Genomic DNA, 18,129 nt, shown 5'->3' with positions numbered 1-18,129 from the left:
TTGCTTTATAAATTAATTCAAAAGACAAAACATGGAATAAAACAAAATTAATAGTAATACTTGATCCAATTATTAATTTTACGCATAATTAAAACATGTTAATCAGAATAAAATCACTACTGTTAACCAGGATGTGAATTATAAAAAAAGAGATATAATATTATAATAATTTATTTTTAAAGTACATTTAAATTCTAACATGTGATCAGTTCGATTAACCGTGAAAAAGAAATAAATAAATGACGTAATAATTATAAATAACGTTTATCTCTATTAGCATTCATATTTGTAATCAGTCGTCGATATTTGCAATGCACTTAAATTTTCTGTAAATAGATTTTATCAAGAATATAAAGACTTTTGTTCACAATGGAAGAAAATATTTACAAAGTATGTGACCTAAACATTTAACGGAGTAACTTTGATGAATATAGTGCAAGGGAATTGGAAGACTTAAAACATAACATGCACAGATGCTCTAGAATAAAGAAATCAGTAGCAACTCTTTAAACTATGCTATTTTGGCAGTCATAATAAATCTAAATATATAGTAATATCAATATTATGGAAATTAATAACTCAAATGGCGATATTTATTATATTTCTTACAATTTATTTTTGTTGTTATCGTATATATCATATATATAGCGTTAATTAATATTAAAAACAATTTAATATAGAGTATTTATCGTCAATGCTATTGCTCTTATATCACCATTTTAGTTGGGTTGATGAAACTTGAGTCAAAAGGGGTTAAAATTATAATAATCATACAAGAGACATTAAAAACATTTGCTAATCCGTTTAATAAAATTCAAAAGTGGGTTTATTGTTAGCAAAAGTTATTGTCTCATAACATCCATTCATCAATACGTACAATATATACAAGTTATTTTACAAAAAATATTTACTAAACTAAAACATCTCTGCGTTGCAGAGGCATAAATATAGTTATGGAACACTTCCATTTGTCAGTCTACACAGGACATGCCATAATATCATCTCGTTTCATCCATTTTGTGCCCATCGAAACAACTCAGACTTGAATGATATGTAGTAAACAGCGCAATACCCGACTATCTTTTCCACAGGTTGGAAAAATTAAAATGCAGAATATTACAAATTGTTAATTTTAATCAGGTCGGAAAGTATTTCGAGAATATAACCAATATGAGAATTGAATAAGAAATATAGAATCATCAATAATATGTATATAATATAATAATGGTGTGCGAATATTACCACATTCTAATTTTTTCTAACCAGGACCTCCACTTTATCGAGATATGTTCCGAAAATGATAAACCAACAAACAAAATTTTAAACAGTGTTATAGTCTCTAAAGTCTCCCGTTGAGGGCAGCAGTGATTGCTATATATCCACAACATGCTGTTTCTTGGACTTCTTCTCCCTCCATCTTCTGATCACCGGAATGGGGAACAAGATGATTCCACTAAATGCAATCGCGATCCCGCCCAAATAGAAGCAAGGATTGTACGATCCGGTATTATCGAATAACACACCTACACAACAAAGACAAAACAGTTAATTGCTCAATCTGGCAAAAGACTGAAAAATAATTTACCTGCAAGTGGTGGTCCGGCTAGTGATGCGAAACCCTGGAATAGCAACAAAAGTCCAAATGCGTTTGTCAACTTTTCGAGGCCTAATAAGTCAACTAGGATGACTGACGTGAGTCCTACGTATGCCCCAATTGTGAAGCCGAATACGGAGCAGTAAACTGCCAAAGAGTAGTAAGTTGTACAGAAGGCACTAAGTGCGGTGGCTGTAAATATAAAACAAAATAAATAAACTACTTCATTAAAATAAAATAAAATTAGAGATCATATTAAAGAAATTCAACATTGTAAATCATCTCTTATTTTATTTTACAATTTACGTAATTTGAAGACTATTTTGATAACAAATTTTTAATGATTACACTCACCAACTCCGCATATAGTAAGACACCAATTGTAGATTTGTAATCTATTAACCCATGGTTTATCTGATATATAACCTAACACAATTCTACCCACAGTGTTAGCAGCTCCAATAATGGAGATAAGACTGGACCCATCTGATATACCAAGATCTTTAGATCGAGAAACCATATACACATAGGGTATATTAAATCCGATACTGGTTAAAAAGTTACTTAATGTGAACAAAATGAATATGGGATCTTTGAACAAAGAGAAGTCTAGCATATCATTTAAAGTATCTTTGGTTTCCTGAGAACAGGGAACAATACCGCATAACGTAGTCGTTGTCTCCTCGACAGGTTCAATGCGTCTTCGGTAACTGTAAGTTGATGATCTCCTGCCTAACAAATCTTCTTCACCATGTTTTAAATCTAGCTTTGATCTGTATGATGGTATGTTCATCAAACTTCCTTGATAAAATACATCAATCCTGTCTATTGGACCATGTCTTCGGAATCCTTGACTGCCATATTGTTGTTTCGGATGGTAGTAAACATCTGACTGCGTTAACATCGGTTGACTTAATGCTAATCTGGCGGCATCATTTTCACCTTTAATTATTGGTATGTTGGCGTTTTCTTCAATTTTAGGTGCTCGTGGTATAGAAAAGTGACCCATACTCCTTGGTCTGTGTATTTGATTTCCATTGCCGTTAATTTTAAGATCTATCTGATGCAGATTATGATCCGAAACATGGATGTCCAAGCGAGCTTCCGAAGGTTTCAAAAATATCGTCGGTGTCTCTTCCACTACTTTTTCCTCTTCCAAAGGTCGGAAGAACGCTCCAAAGATAACGCAATTCAATACCAATCCAGAAATAATCAACAGGGATCCCCTCCAACCATAATTCTCCATAAGAGCGGTCAGAATCGGTGCAAACAAAAAGGTTCCTAGTCCAGAACCACAAACCGCAATTCCAGTCGCTAGTGACCTTTTCTTCTCGAAATACGTTGTCACACTGACTATAGCTGGCAAATAAATCAGGCCGAAGCCCAATCCTGTTCCCACACCGATCGTAATGCATAGGGTTATTACATTTTGTGCCCAAACTGATATTATCATGCATATTGTTGCCAATATGGCGCCTATAATTGTGACCAATCGACATCCCCATCGATTTACAAAGGAACTTGATATTGGACCTGGAAATAATATTGAATTAAAATCGTTATTATAAGGTATTTATTATATTTGATGAAAATAGATCAAATTGAAGGTATGTATGATAACCCACTTAGATAAATATTTTTACTACAAACTAGAAATCATAGTACACATAGACAGTTTAAACAACTGTCGACGCCGTTTCGGGCTTAACTAAAAAACTACCTAAGTATTTATAAACATTTCATGACACACAGCATTGTACAATTTGATTGAAAATTAAAAAATAATTTCGAAATTAGATAAGTATGTTTTGTAAATAATAAATGTGGTGCAATTAATTTGTATTTTTCCGATCTGCAACAATAAATTTAATGTTATCCATAAATAGATATAAATAATATTGATAATGGACACAAAACAACTTTATCGATTCCATTCCATTATGGAATTTTGAAACTACTATGTGGTAAGTCCAATGTAACAAACAAAAGATAGTAGTTGCAATTTAAATTTTGTCATTCTTATTAACAAATATCAGAAAAGCATAACTTCTATTTAATGTGGTAGCATATTTTAACTTTAAACACATATTGACGATTTAGTTAATCTCTCAAACAAGTAGGCTAATCTGACAATTTGTGTATTTTTAGCTTACCAGAATTAAGTGCTATTCACGTTTTTACTGTGTGTAGAATATTACCTCCAGATGATGCACATCATTGGACTAAACGTTCTGGAAGTAATGTGTCAATTCATGTGGTTTATTCGACACAGAATGTGATATTAAGTCTTTTATTTGAGAGGTTATAGGGAATCCTTCGGTAAATTGATACAGATTACTAGGAAAATATTTTCTTTTTCCTCTACAGGCGAATAAGCGATAAATTAAAAATATATACTTATCAAGATTCCACATCTACAGAACATGATGTTCGTTAAACATTATCTGTATCTATTAGCTAATAATATTTTTTGCATTTTAAATATTATCTAAAATATTTTATAAGATGATATGCATAACGATTGATGTAAGTACTTTTTGGGATTTTGAGTACTGATCAATTTGTTGGTAAATGTTTTAATATGTAACATTAATCTACTTATAAATTAAAATATTACCTGAACATAACGTAACTCCCACCAGAATGGATATAATTAGGGCAGTTTTTCCTTTTCCTTCATTAAAATAGTACAAAAATTCGTCATAATAAATGCCAAACGAATAAGTTACCCCATCAGCTGAAACAAACAATTTAATTTAAGCATATTATTATACATGTATTAAAAAGTTGTAAGCAACAAAAGTGTAGGTGATTTATAAAGTTAAAATTAAAATAGTTTGATAAGGTGTGTTTTTCTTGTTTTATTTTGTATCTTTATTTAACTACAGTTATCAACTTGCTCCTCACTAATTTTACTTTGTGTACTATGGTACGTATCCGTATCAGTAGATTTAGTTATTTAATTATTTTTAATAAGTAATTCAAATTATCCTTAATCCACTTTAATTCAATAAAAAATAAAATAGTTTGGATGATTAAGTGGGTAGTCCGAAAAAAACGTGCACGAGTTTAAAACCAAATGGTTCTATTGAGGAAACAAAGTAAAATGTCCAACGTGACAAATTTTGCTAAGGAAAATGCGACTTATTTTGGGATCAATGTGCTGGTGGCGTCCGACCGTTCCAATTCCACCGATGCACCTACTACAGAAATAATTTAGTTTCACTGTTTTAGAACTATTATGTCGCATGCCGCCTTCCTACAAGTGGTATAAACGGCGTCGGCTATTTTTGAGGTAGAAGATGCAGCTCGAAACCGAATATCTTAGATAAGCGTCAGGGTATATGTAAAAGAATTAGGCCGCATCGATTGTAAATTATATTGTGTATTTGCTTATCACTTGTACTAAATGATTAGAAAATCTAATGGAATTTTGTGTGCAGCAAATCGATAAAACTGAATTGACCTTTTCACAATGAAGTTCATGTGCAGTGGCTACGCCTTTGAGGACAATTATTTTGTTGGAGCATATTTTGCATATTCTTATTTTAGGTTTTGTTTTAATAAAATAAAATAGGTGTTGATAAAATAGAAAATGGTGGGGTCTTAATTTCACATTTGATAGGCACTGGAAAATTTTTCCAATAGCATATGAGAAATATTGGAAAAATGAAGTAATTAAGAAGCGATATAATATTTGATATTTATTGAATATGTATACTTAATGTCTATTTAAAATGCAAGATAGTATTGATAAGATATCGTATTTATGTATTAAATGGCTTCGTATGAGTCTAGTAAAATAGAACCTTCATACTTCCAGTATGTATTATTGATAAAATGTATTTTTAGAATTTCTGACACTTAAATTTTATAAATTATTATAACGTTATTGATGATTTTTCTAATTTGGTCGTATAATTTATGTTTTTTTATACGTCATTCTTCCAACCTGTGACAGAAAGAATTAGTCCTCCGAATCAATCAATATGCGGATCAATATTAGTTAAAGCTTCTTCATATTCTGACCCATACCATATGCCTTTAAAGTTTGTTTTGTAGCAGTAAAAAAGGTAAACTAATATGTCAGAAACAAAACTAATCTTCAACATCTACGAAACTGGAACCCTTTTACCTTAAGACTTCCAAATTTTTGGTTTAAAGTTTATGACACATTTTCTAACCCCCATTACAGGGCAATAAGCTGTAAATACTCAAATAACTTGTTTGTTCGTTTATCTTTCGATTTTAATGAAATGAAATACATGATTGAAACTCAAAGCCTAGACAATTATAATCTGAGCACGATATTTTTAATAGTAAAAATTAAACAAATACTTGTGAATAAATCCGTAGGAAAATTAAAAATTAAATTTTTCTTATGTATTCTTTTTTACTGATAAAAAAATTTGAGAATATCAGATATGAGTGACTTAAAACATTCATTCTCAGAATTAGTTTAACTCAGCAACAATGTCATAAGTTCATTTTTTATTGATACATAGAGTAATAATTGTGATACCAATAGTTGAGTGGTGATACCAATAGTCGAGTGGTAACGTTTTTAACAATAGTTTTCCTTATGAATATATTTTTTAATTAACTAGCCTATGTAATAAACTAACAAAAATAGCCAAATGATTTTATATTGCAACAATACTGAAATATTATACCTATAACACTATACTAATTATACTACTCTTATAATAATACCCTTAAAACTTAAATTTTCGTAAGTTCATGGTAGAATTGATTAATATGAACAATAAAGAAAGTTAACTACGAACTTATAAATAATACATTGAATTGAATAGCAGATTCGTGGAAGTAAATAAAATTCAGGTGTTAAGAGAATTATTAAGTATAGTATTATTAGTACAATATTCCGATATTGTTGAAAAATAAGATAATATGTGCTATTTTTGAATTTATTCCATAGGCTATTATAAACCCAAATTAATAAAGATAATATAATTTTAACTGTTCCAGAGAATTATAAATATGCATAATTTTTTTATGAACTTTGGTATATATCTATTTCAGGAAGTGATTCACTGGTGTAGTTAGATTTTCAATAAAAAATTTACTAGTATGATTTCCTCAATATTCATACCTATAAAATTAGTCTGCAGTCACATTTTGTCTATCAGTACATATTTTCATTGAATTAAACGAAAATTTTGATAAACTCGGACCAAAAATACTATTTTCATTGAATTAAACAAAAATTTTGCTAAACTCTGACCAAAAATACCAGTTTTATGGAAATGATCCACTTTCAAAAGGGCCACACTGTAGATAATAAATTACATATAGTATTCTAGAATATTTTTGGATTTTTTATAATCATTTTGTCTGGCACGGTACACAGTGTCAAAGTGTCAATATAAATTGTATACTCATAAAAAAGATGATAATTTTAAAACATGCGTAACTAATATAAGTACAATGACGATATCTATTTTTTTTTAATAATTTAAAAAAAATTAAGATGTTTATTAATTCATTGATTGATAAAAATGATGCATGTTTACGTTTTATTATTGCCACATTCAATGTAAAAAATACATAAACATTTTGTGACCATGTATTTATTTTTATTCATTGATTTCTTGGATACAATCTAAATCACGACAATAATGGGAAATATGACAAACATATGTTGAGTTAACAGACGTTGTCCTTAAAGATGATTTTTTAGGAGGTCTTCCCCAAAGTATTTCTGAGTAATGTTATTTATGGTCATTTTTTGTGTTACCCACAACACTAACATATGAACTATTACTTAATGAGGACTGTATCGTATTTTTTAAAAACGAAGGTTAATATCAGTTATCATTTATTGATAATTGCAATTACAACACAACGTGGTGCCAGCCAACATCACTGATCTACATGAGTAAAGTTATTATCATGTGTGTGAGTAAATTATTGGAACAATAGCCAACTTGACCTTAAAAGTTTAAGAGATTTGATCAAAATCTGGCTAGGAATTTGATAACTAAGACAAAAATAATTCCCGTGACGATGAGCACCACTTAAATTATTAAATAATGTATTAACATAATTATTAAAGGTTAAAATGAAATATTTCAGTACATTATACTGATTTCGTGTTTTATTTTCAAATTGCACGCATGAATAGTATTTCAAAAATTTCTTAAATTAAGTAGGTCAAAAATTAATTTTGGAAATTTGCCTAAGTATGCCACGAGCATACAATTTAAATTCAATGGATTTAACTTATAAGCTGATATTAAAATAAGATATAATAAAATCTACCTTAGACACTTTAATTCCAAGTAAAACTTTTGAAACAATAGATATGCGTAAACATCTTGAACCTTGTACTGAAAGATTATTCATTGATGTTAATTATTCTTAGTAACAATAAAAAAATTAAATTGATTAAAGCACATTTGTACAAGAATAAATCATTTTGTATTTGTAATCATAATTTTTGTCCCCGGTTCACAAATAATCAGATACATTAATAATAAATACTTATTTGTTTATGTTACAGAAGCTGCTGTAGTGGGTGTCAAAAATCACGTTGCTTTCTAGTGGTTCATTGTTCGGGAAATAATTTTACTCACATTTTAACAGGCCACAACAACAGATAAATTTGCAGTTAACCTTCGTGTTCTATACCGCACGAATATGACTATATCATGTTAAACATGTATGTGTGTCGATATTAGGTTGTTATTAATTAGACCCGTGCTAGTTCAAAAGAGGTTTTTAGTAAAATTAATTTTAAGTGTTTAGCTATAATGAATTATAATTATTTTTTATCTTTAATACTTGAGAATAAAGTATGTTTGAAATTTCTAGAGCTAACCTTGATCTCTGTAAAAAAGGTGTTTAAATATTTGAAAATCAATAAAAATTAAAAACTGTAATTATTATTAATATTTTAAATATAATAAGTATTGCACACATCGATAGTACATATTAAATTTTATTAGCTCAATTTTTAGAAACGCTGATTGAACTTTCTCAAATTAACAAAATTTAATTAAAATTGTTAATACAATTAATTTGTTTGTAATATATATATAATATATAACTTTCATGTATATTAAAGTATATTTTGAATTTTATAAAATAGTATTATGCACAGTATATAATAAATACCAATTTTTATATGTTATTTTAAAATATACTATTTATATTTGAAAAACAATAAAAATTAAAAATTGTACTTTTCATTAACATTACAAATATAATAAGTATATTAATATTCTAACATACAAATTCTTTTAATAAATATTTAGAAAAGTTAATTAATTTCTTAATTCTATTAAGAAAATTACTTAGGAAAATTTTTTCTCAAAAAAAAAAGAAATAATAATACAATTAATTCCCTTATCTTTTTTATAATGAAGGAAATTTTTATTAACATCATGTTTATGGTATATTTTATAGTCTTGCATTTTAATATAAAAATATGTTTCAGTAAATATAAATAAATTCAATGAATAATTAATTTTTAATCCATTTTTATTAAACAATTAATTATTGTTAATCATTTTTAATTCAATTTTTAATTTATATGAATAACTTGTATAATTTGATTATAATATCTGTTTTATTGGTGATGGTAATATAAAATATATTTTGAATTCAAAAGAATTAATTAATTATCATTAATATTATAAATGTAATTAATAAATTGATATAGTATATATCTTAAATTTTATTAAGAAAATTAAGTAGTCATATCATTAATTAATTCTCTTATATTTTATTATATTCAAGTAATTTTTATTATTATCATGTGATTGGTGATCTTGGTAATAGGTAATATAAAATAAATTTCAAATTGTAAATTGAATTGTGCACTGGATACTAATATTTTAAATTCTATTAAAATCAACTGTTTATACTCTGAAAATTAATAAAAATTCCATCTATAATAAATTTATAAATATATACATAGAAATTTTTTAAATTAATTTCCCAAGGTAACCTAATTTTATTAAGAAAATTAATTAGGATTTTTTTTTTCCATTATTAATACAATTAATTCTCTTATCTTTTTTTATAATGAAGGAAAATTTTATTAAAAACATGTTGTATATTTAATTATTCATTTATATAAGTTAAAATCAGTTATTCGTTTTTATATTTTTTATTTTTGGTATTTTAATATCAAAATAAAATATTTCATTAAATTCTATTGACTGTTTCTGTTTTACGGGTAATATAATAGTAATATAAAATATATTTTGAATTTTTTAAAATTATGCACAGTACAGATACTGATATTTTTATATTACTTTAAAATCAACTATTTATACTTTGGTAACTACTTGAATTTTAAATAGAATTAAAAAATCTAGCACATATTCCTATTTTTATATTTTTATTATTTAGCTTAGAAAAATTGAATTAGAAATAGTCGAAACATTTAATTTTATAAAAAAAATATTATTGGTTTGTATTATTCTTAAAATTAATGTTTTATGTTTTACTCATTTAATGAATTTGAAAGAAAAGGTATCAAGTGTACTATATTATAAATAGTACAAATTAATGTATATTAAATATTCTAAGCTCTAGTTAAAATAAAAGTTGATATGATTTCACATATTATTCTTATAATTAATGATTTTTTTAACTTGATGAAGTTGATGAATTTTGATATAAATAACCACATCCTTTTGTTAAGAAATAATTGTAAAATAATAATAATTTAAAAAGTTTTTAAATCCTTGAAAATCATTATTTTACGAAATTAGACTACTTCCTTTAAAAGAAAATCAATTTTTATACTATAAATATTATAATGTAACATTTTATGGATGTAAATATATTTATTTCAATCAATCAATAGATATTTATTTTTAAATCTTAAAATTTACTATTTATGTTTTGTTAGCTTAATAAATATTAATGAAAAGTGGTAGTTAATAAATTCCTTGTTAAAAATAAATATAGAGGACTTACTGGATTAACAGTGTTAAGTTAACACTGATGTTTGTTTAATAACTTTACTGTTTTTTCACAAATAATTTACCCGTCCATTGTTTACTTCTAAATATAGCTTAGTAAACCGAAAAAACTATTTTGTTTCCAAATTAGACAACTACCTTTCCAGGCGTTTCTCATTCTTCACTCTAATATGAGTAGATATATTACATTAGAAATATGATCTTATTATTATTATTATTATAATTATTAGAGAAAGATTTTTTCCTGCAATTCCGCAGAATATTTTATGTCGTTTAGGAAAAATTTGATGAAATTTTTTATCTTGAATTAAAAGTAATTCATTAACCATAACAAATAATAAAAACAACACGAATTACCAGAACAACATAGATACCGCGTTCATAAATCACTTAGAACCACCGGCAGCTAAACGAGGCACTATGAATGAACGCAATCGTACGAACCTATGACGTGAATCATGAAAGATCCGAACACCACCATCCAGCCCCATCCTCCGTCCGGAGGCGGGGGTCCTGCACTATCCTTGTCATCGTCCTGTCTCTTGGTGGTGTTGCCGATGGACATGATCTCATCAGAACCGTAGCGGCACCGTTCCGCTGATGTTATCGGTGTGGATGTCGCTCGCCTGGCTATTGATAGTGTTGCAACGTGACTCCACGATTCCGACGTGGTAGCCGTAGTGTTCTTTGGACACTCCACGCGACGCTCTCGACCTCGACGTTGCGACGCAACCGTTGCACTCCGTTAAATGATTCTGCCGAACTGACATTTCTATATTTGATATGGTCAAAGCTTTATCTCCGCCTCTCCCCACTATCCATAATCTGGAAATGATAACTGGCTTAAGTCGCTTTACTGACCCCTAATTATTGTCTATACTTAGACGCGAAATAGATATAATTTTAATTAATGTTTTGTGATATTTATCACACAGTTGTCACATAAAAATGTTAAACTAAACTGGAAAGAACACTTAAAAGTAAACAAAATGTTTCATAAAAATTTCAGTCTAATTGAATGTAATACCTTCTTCTGAAAGTTAGCATTTTATGAAACAAAATACAATAAATTATAAAAGTTTGTAACACATAATATTCAATAACTTATTGTTTGAAACAAAAATCTTTCTATTAATCAAATTATCTCTTCAGAGAGAATTAACATAACACCTCTTTATTAAACGATAATTATAATGTATGCTTACTAGTTATAGGCGAAATGGTTTTTAATTAATATTTTAAGGTTCAAATGAAACGTGTAACCATGTTGTGTAAACAGTAGTCCCTAGTAATTTAAGTGAAACTAACATAACTGTAAAATGTAAACATGGTGTTTAAAATCTGTAAACGAATCGATGTCAACTAAATTAAGAACAACATTTGTATCGGACCTTTAATTACTAACTTTTTCATTTACTAAAACGATGTTAAAATTTTATTTTTCTCAAAATATATTAAATTGTCAATTAATTAGATTGGATTTGGAAATTATTATTTAGCAAAAAGAAATATAATTTTCCTGCAAACTGATATAAAAGAAAAAAAAAAAAAAGCAGAAATCTGCAAATATTGCAATACACTCAAGTAAAATCTTAGATACATATTTAATTATATGATTCATTCATACAAGTTGTGATCAGGAAGGAAAAGATAATCAATATTGGATTTAATAACTTAATATGGATATTAATAGTCTCGCTAATACTATAAATAAGCATAATATTTAATATAAATTAATAAACTAATGTAATGTTTGAAAATAGAGATAACAATTTGATAACTAATTTGGCTGGCCTAGAAGTGATCTTACGGAAATTATTCTGTGTTATGCAAGGAGGGATTTAATGGAAAAGTACATGGAAATACTTGCCGTGGATGAAACGGTTGAAGGAGACACGCGGTTTCGTAATATCCACAGTATGGGATTTCATATGCGTAAACTATATTTAGAAGAGCTTCCCGTTAATAGTAACATCTGATTGTCTATTTGGTTAAAAAAATTGTGAATACATGGAAGGGAATAGTCACAAATTAATTAGTTTAATTCACGTATTTTAAAAGTACAAAAATAATTTCTCTTTTTTATTAATAATATCAAATTTGTTATTAATAATGTTATGTATAAATGTTTTGCTTAACGGGTGTAATTGATAAATACTTACGCTTACGTTGTTTTTCAAATGAATCTGACTAAATATTCTTCAAAATATAAATATATATCACGTACAATTTCTTGAGTTAAAATATTGATAAATTCACCATTGACAGTGACACTATAATTTGTGGGTTAACTGTAATTAACTAATATGACATGACGCGTAAGATATAAATTTTGTATTAATTACAAAATAATAAATATAATTAAAATAAATAAAATAAAATTTATAATAATAACAATAATACTATCCGTGTACCTACTTTGGTTGACAACTGTCAAATGTTAGTCACTTTTTGTGTAAGTCAAAAGTTAAAGAAGAATATAATTAACTTTAATTATAAAACAAAATACTATTATTAACTTCATATTTGCAGTAAACTCTTAATGTAAATGAAATTTTAGCAACAAATTTTGCCCTCAATGGCCTTTTTTTAAAATTAGTATACATATGTGTTATTTATTTATTTTCATATTTTTAATTAAGTTTTTTTTACTTTCTCTTTAAAATAAAATGATGGTAATGACTCATGTGACAATGAAAATAGACAAATTTTGTATGAAAAGAAAGAGTTTCCTTTGTTCTCTCTTCTTTATTTTTATAGACATTTTCAAATTTATTACAACAGCCAAAATTTCAAATGGAGTGACAATTTTTTGTATATGTACATAAATCATAAAAAACTAAAGGCAGTGGTGAATGTCTCATCTACTTTATTGTTAAATAAATAACAAATGAATAAATATAAATGTATATAGTTGTTACTCATCTATAGGCGACATAATGTAGGGTATGGGACACCAAAAACTAAACTAAGTGCCAATAATTATACGAACTAAATAGAAAGTATTGAAAATTAACACATATTTGTTAAAATTAAATTAATATAATTTTATTAATTTATAAATCACCTTTGATTTGCCTAGATTTCGAGTAGTAGAATGAGGACAAATGATACTTACAATTACAGAACATCTTAAATATATCGTTACTCATAATATTTCTGTTGAAATAGAAAATGAAGTATCATCTATTCAGTAAGAAATTAATATTAACTACTATTAAAAAAATTTATACATTTATATTAAATAAAGGATTAAATTTTAAAACGAAGAATTTAATCATTTATCATTTATCTTATTTTTTTATAATTCATAATATCTACATACCGATCAGATATATTTAAGTATAATCAATATTGAAATGAATATGTCTATTGTAATACAATTATATAATCATAATTATAATATTCTTTGATTCTTATCTTCATGTAAAAATATTACATATCAGGTAAATTAGTATCCCTAGTAACCGATCCAAAATAATAGAACAAAGAATTGTCAATACTACAATATTTGTTTATTTGCTTAGATCATCTATATTTTTAAGATTATTTTCCAGTTTTTTAATTTTCAATTAACTTAACGTAAAAAAATTGTCCAGAAAATACCTTTTGAATTCAATAATTAATCGGAATATTGTGTAAAAGTTTTGTGAAGAGTATTTTTGATAATTAATGAGAAGAAAAAAAAATTGATACTGAATTTATTGATTTTCATTGAGCCAAAATTGAGTTGTTTGTTCTCTTATATCTTTTAAAATGGTAAAATTTCAATAAAAAATTAGGCCAACATCCTGTATAGTATATTACAAAAAATATTTTTTTTTGTAATATTTGAGAGTACTTTAGAACCTAAAATATTTTATTGTCGATAAAATGTAATTTTAGTCTTATTCCTATAAATAAAATATTTTTCTAAAAAAGTGCCAATTTTCGATCAATGAACTGCAAAATAAACATATTTGTTTATTTGCGTAGTGGCCATCATACATATTTATGAGATTATTTTCTTTTTTTTTACTTAAATTAATTGGAATATTGGGTATAATTTGATAATTAGTAAATTATGTTTAATGTTATTGGTACTTATCAAAATATAAATTTAATGTTAGCTTATTATAAAACAACAAATATAGTTACAAAAACGTAGTAATAAATGTAAATTTTTATTTAATTTTAATTATATTTTTATTATTATAAAATTGTTTAAAAAATTAACTTTTATATAATAATTATCATAAGATATTCGTAAGTAAAATATGTTATTTATTATAAAATTTTACATGCATTATATACTTTTTAAAAATAGATTATTTTCCTCTAATGTTCTAATTTTAAAATAAATCCCATAAACATAATTTGCCACAATAAAAGTTTCGTATTAAATATTCGTATTACAGGATTATAGGAAAATTATTTAAAAATTGTTAGTCAGATACAGCAAAAATTAAAAATTATTAATAAAGCAGATTTCGCAGAAATTCATTTAAATCACATGTAATTTTTAAAGTAAGGATATTTAGTATTCGTCGAGTTCCATGGTTGTTGTCACTAAAATTGATGGTTTAAGAATTTTTGGATACAAATGTATAAATGATATGTTTGCACAAATATTGTTTATCGAGAATATCAAACTGCAATTAAACGATAAATTATTTATCTAAACAACATAATATGTACAATTTATGAAGTAAATGAAAATTCGAGATTGTTAAAATTTTATCTAATTGTGGGTTTAAGTTTAAAATAAAAGTTTGAAGTACATTATAATTAATAAAAGAAAAATGTATTTTATAATAAAATTATTTTTCCATTATGAGAGTTTTAAACTCATCGATCCAACTAAATATATATTATATTATAAGAACTAATTAAACAAAAATGTCATGTAATGATAATATAATAATTTAATGAGTAATTTTTAAACAATCTATTCATTTAAATTTAATTTCAATAGTCAATCATGTCATAAAATAAAATATGTTGTGTTACCAAGCAAAAAATTTATCTGTAAAATAAAATAAAAACACTTCCTGCGAATTGTCTCATTATAATGATGATAATTATCAATGAGAACAGTAGTGTATGCATAAATGACACGTACAATCTAAAATACTATTAATAATTATTACAATTATAATCGTAAAGAGTGATGAATCATGTATTTGTCTTCGGAATGTTTTGTTTAAGTTTTGTTATTATACTGATGATCAAAACATTGTATGAGTTCTTTGTCATATTGCCAAATGAGATCAAAACAATTTTGGTATAGCATTGTAAGGCTAATTAATCAGTCTGGTTAACGTAATAAGAAATTTTTAATCCAAAATTGATTTACAGCACGACCAATTTTCCACCAGAAATTTTAAAATAGTTTTGACATATGTAAACATTGTTTCAATCTTCTTCCGATTTCTGAGACGGTGTGAAAATTGTTTAATATGATCTTAGTATAATTAGGTTATTTTTTTTTTCATGAGAAGACATGGTGATAACTCATTTATTCATGCAATAAACCTATAAAAAATCATAAAGATGTTTTTTAATTAAATATTATCTACATCTAATATTGTTTTAGTTCCTCACAATTTTTACTATAAAATTTGATAGGTACTTAAAGAATTATTAGGTAGGAATTTTAAATGTATAATAAAGTCATGGCAATAATTTAAAATGTAGAAACATAAAAAAATCATATGTTATTTATTGATTTTCTAAATTTTATTTTTGTATGGATTTCATTGTACAAGTATCATATTAAATATATATAATTAGTCTTTACTAATAACTACAAAATATTGTATTTGTGATAATCTGATGTGGTTAAGTGCACAATAATTTTATAGTGTTTACATGTTAATTATGTAATGTAAATTTAAATGGATGAAACTATTATGTGACAATTAGGGTACTAAATAGTTTAGTTCAGATAATAACGTTATTACAAAATATATATAATACACTTTAGTAATCATTCGCCCCTCGACACACACAATGGAAAGTAATCTAATCTAAAAGAAACTCAAGTGTTTTTAGATTCATAGAAAATAGTGTCTCACCTTTTACAAAATCTTATAAACGTCGATGTATATTAAAACTTTGTTTATATGGTCTATTGTACACGAAGACATTCCTGCGAGTGCAGGAATTTCTGTGTGTCCGCGTCTGTGTTTCATATGTCGACGCAGCACGAAATGCCATTTACCGATTTAGGATTGCTGAACAAAAACGACACGAAAATGATTGATAATTTATTTGTTTGAGCTGTCACAGTACTGCAAAAGTGAATTTTCAACGGTTGCTCCTGCGACATCAGACCCGAACACACCTTTACCGTTTCTTCGAATCAAACATTAGAATATCCAGTGCGCATCTGTGTTTTCCTTCTCTATCTAAACATCAATTTGGGGCCCACCAGCTGATTAGAGGCAAATTAAAATGTTTTTTTACGCCTGCGCCTTGCACCACGACGCTGACCCGGGGCTATTAATTTTTGATTTTCTCCATCCTCTCGAATTCAGTCGATAACAATTTAAGAATTGCCTCGCTGTCTCTAAATAAATCACACCCTATAAATTCCCCTGAACATAGAATATAGACGTGTAGTCTCCTGACATTTTCTAAAGGATACTGTACTGAAATATTATATTACTTTGCAATCAGTTGTAAAATATTTATTGTGAAAAGGGTTGGCAAAAAAATATTCAATGGTATGTTTTCCACGTGGATTTTGTTTGCATTGAATTAAATATTATAACAAGAATTTATTTAAAACTGTTTGTTTAAAGTATGATATAATTTAAAATTTGAGATTGTAAAAATTTTATTTATTTATGGATTTAAGTTTAAAATAAAATTAATTCGTTTAACATTTCAAGTATATTGTAATTAAAAAATTTAAAATGCGTTAAAAAAATATTTTATCATCATAAGAAATTTATACTTATTAATCCAATTATTTAAGTATATATTTTAAGAACTACTTAAACAAAAATGTCGTGTAATGATAATATAATGATTTGATGACTAATTTTTATAGAGAAGATTATTTAAAATAATTACTAAAGAAATGAGAACTTTTAAAACTTTTTACATTATTAAACTAAGATATCGACAAATGAAGTTTTATGGTATTTCAATTTGTAGTTAAGAAGTTTTGCAATATAATCAGTGTTTTATATTAACATTTACAATATTAACTAAAATAGAAAAAATGTGTTTTTTATTTTATTTTTAACTACTAACCTACGTCGTTTATATATTTATTATTAAAAATAATTATTTCAGTAGAGTCGAATTCTATAATTTAAATACCATCAAATTACATATTTGAAATGTTCTTAGTTTTGTTAAATCAATACATTTAATAAAAACGGTATGTATTAAATTATTTTTATAATTTAAACTTGATATGTTTTAAACTGAGAGGGCTGAGTGATAAGTACCTATCGTAACCTATCGTACCATTTAAATAAAAGAACTTTTATAATTTATAAAATAGGAAACCAATGAAAACCCTGAAGTGATAAAATATTTGTTTTTAAAAAAGAAAATAAATGATTAAACATATCAACTATAAAA

General features: G+C 26.1%; 1 protein-coding gene across 2 annotated transcripts; it reads right to left on the bottom strand.

Moving 5' to 3' along the window:
* Positions 1 to 155: 155 nt before the first annotated feature.
* Positions 156 to 16,844, bottom strand: LOC109596756 (monocarboxylate transporter 12). 2 transcript variants are annotated; one of them, XM_020012338.2, is made up of 6 exons: positions 16,608 to 16,844; positions 10,996 to 11,376; positions 4,212 to 4,331; positions 1,949 to 3,127; positions 1,586 to 1,786; positions 156 to 1,523 (listed from the first exon to the last, which is right to left on the bottom strand). In XM_020012338.2, the coding sequence occupies exons 2-6, from the start codon at positions 11,114 to 11,116 to the stop codon at positions 1,372 to 1,374; spliced, it is 1,773 nt and encodes a 590-aa protein (XP_019867897.2). In that variant the 5' UTR covers positions 11,117 to 11,376; positions 16,608 to 16,844; the 3' UTR covers positions 156 to 1,371. The 2 variants fall into 2 exon arrangements, with proteins under 2 accessions (XP_019867897.2, XP_019867905.2); XM_020012346.2 differs by lacking the exon at positions 16,608 to 16,844 and adding an exon at positions 12,714 to 12,819.
* Between the last annotated feature and the right edge of the window lie 1,285 nt (positions 16,845 to 18,129).

Source organism: Aethina tumida, chromosome 4 (assembly GCF_024364675.1).
Source record: "Aethina tumida isolate Nest 87 chromosome 4, icAetTumi1.1, whole genome shotgun sequence".
Lineage (NCBI taxonomy): Eukaryota > Metazoa > Arthropoda > Insecta > Coleoptera > Nitidulidae > Aethina > Aethina tumida.
Note: the sequence above shows the minus strand (reverse complement) of the source record. Positions and strands in the feature narration are given on the sequence as shown.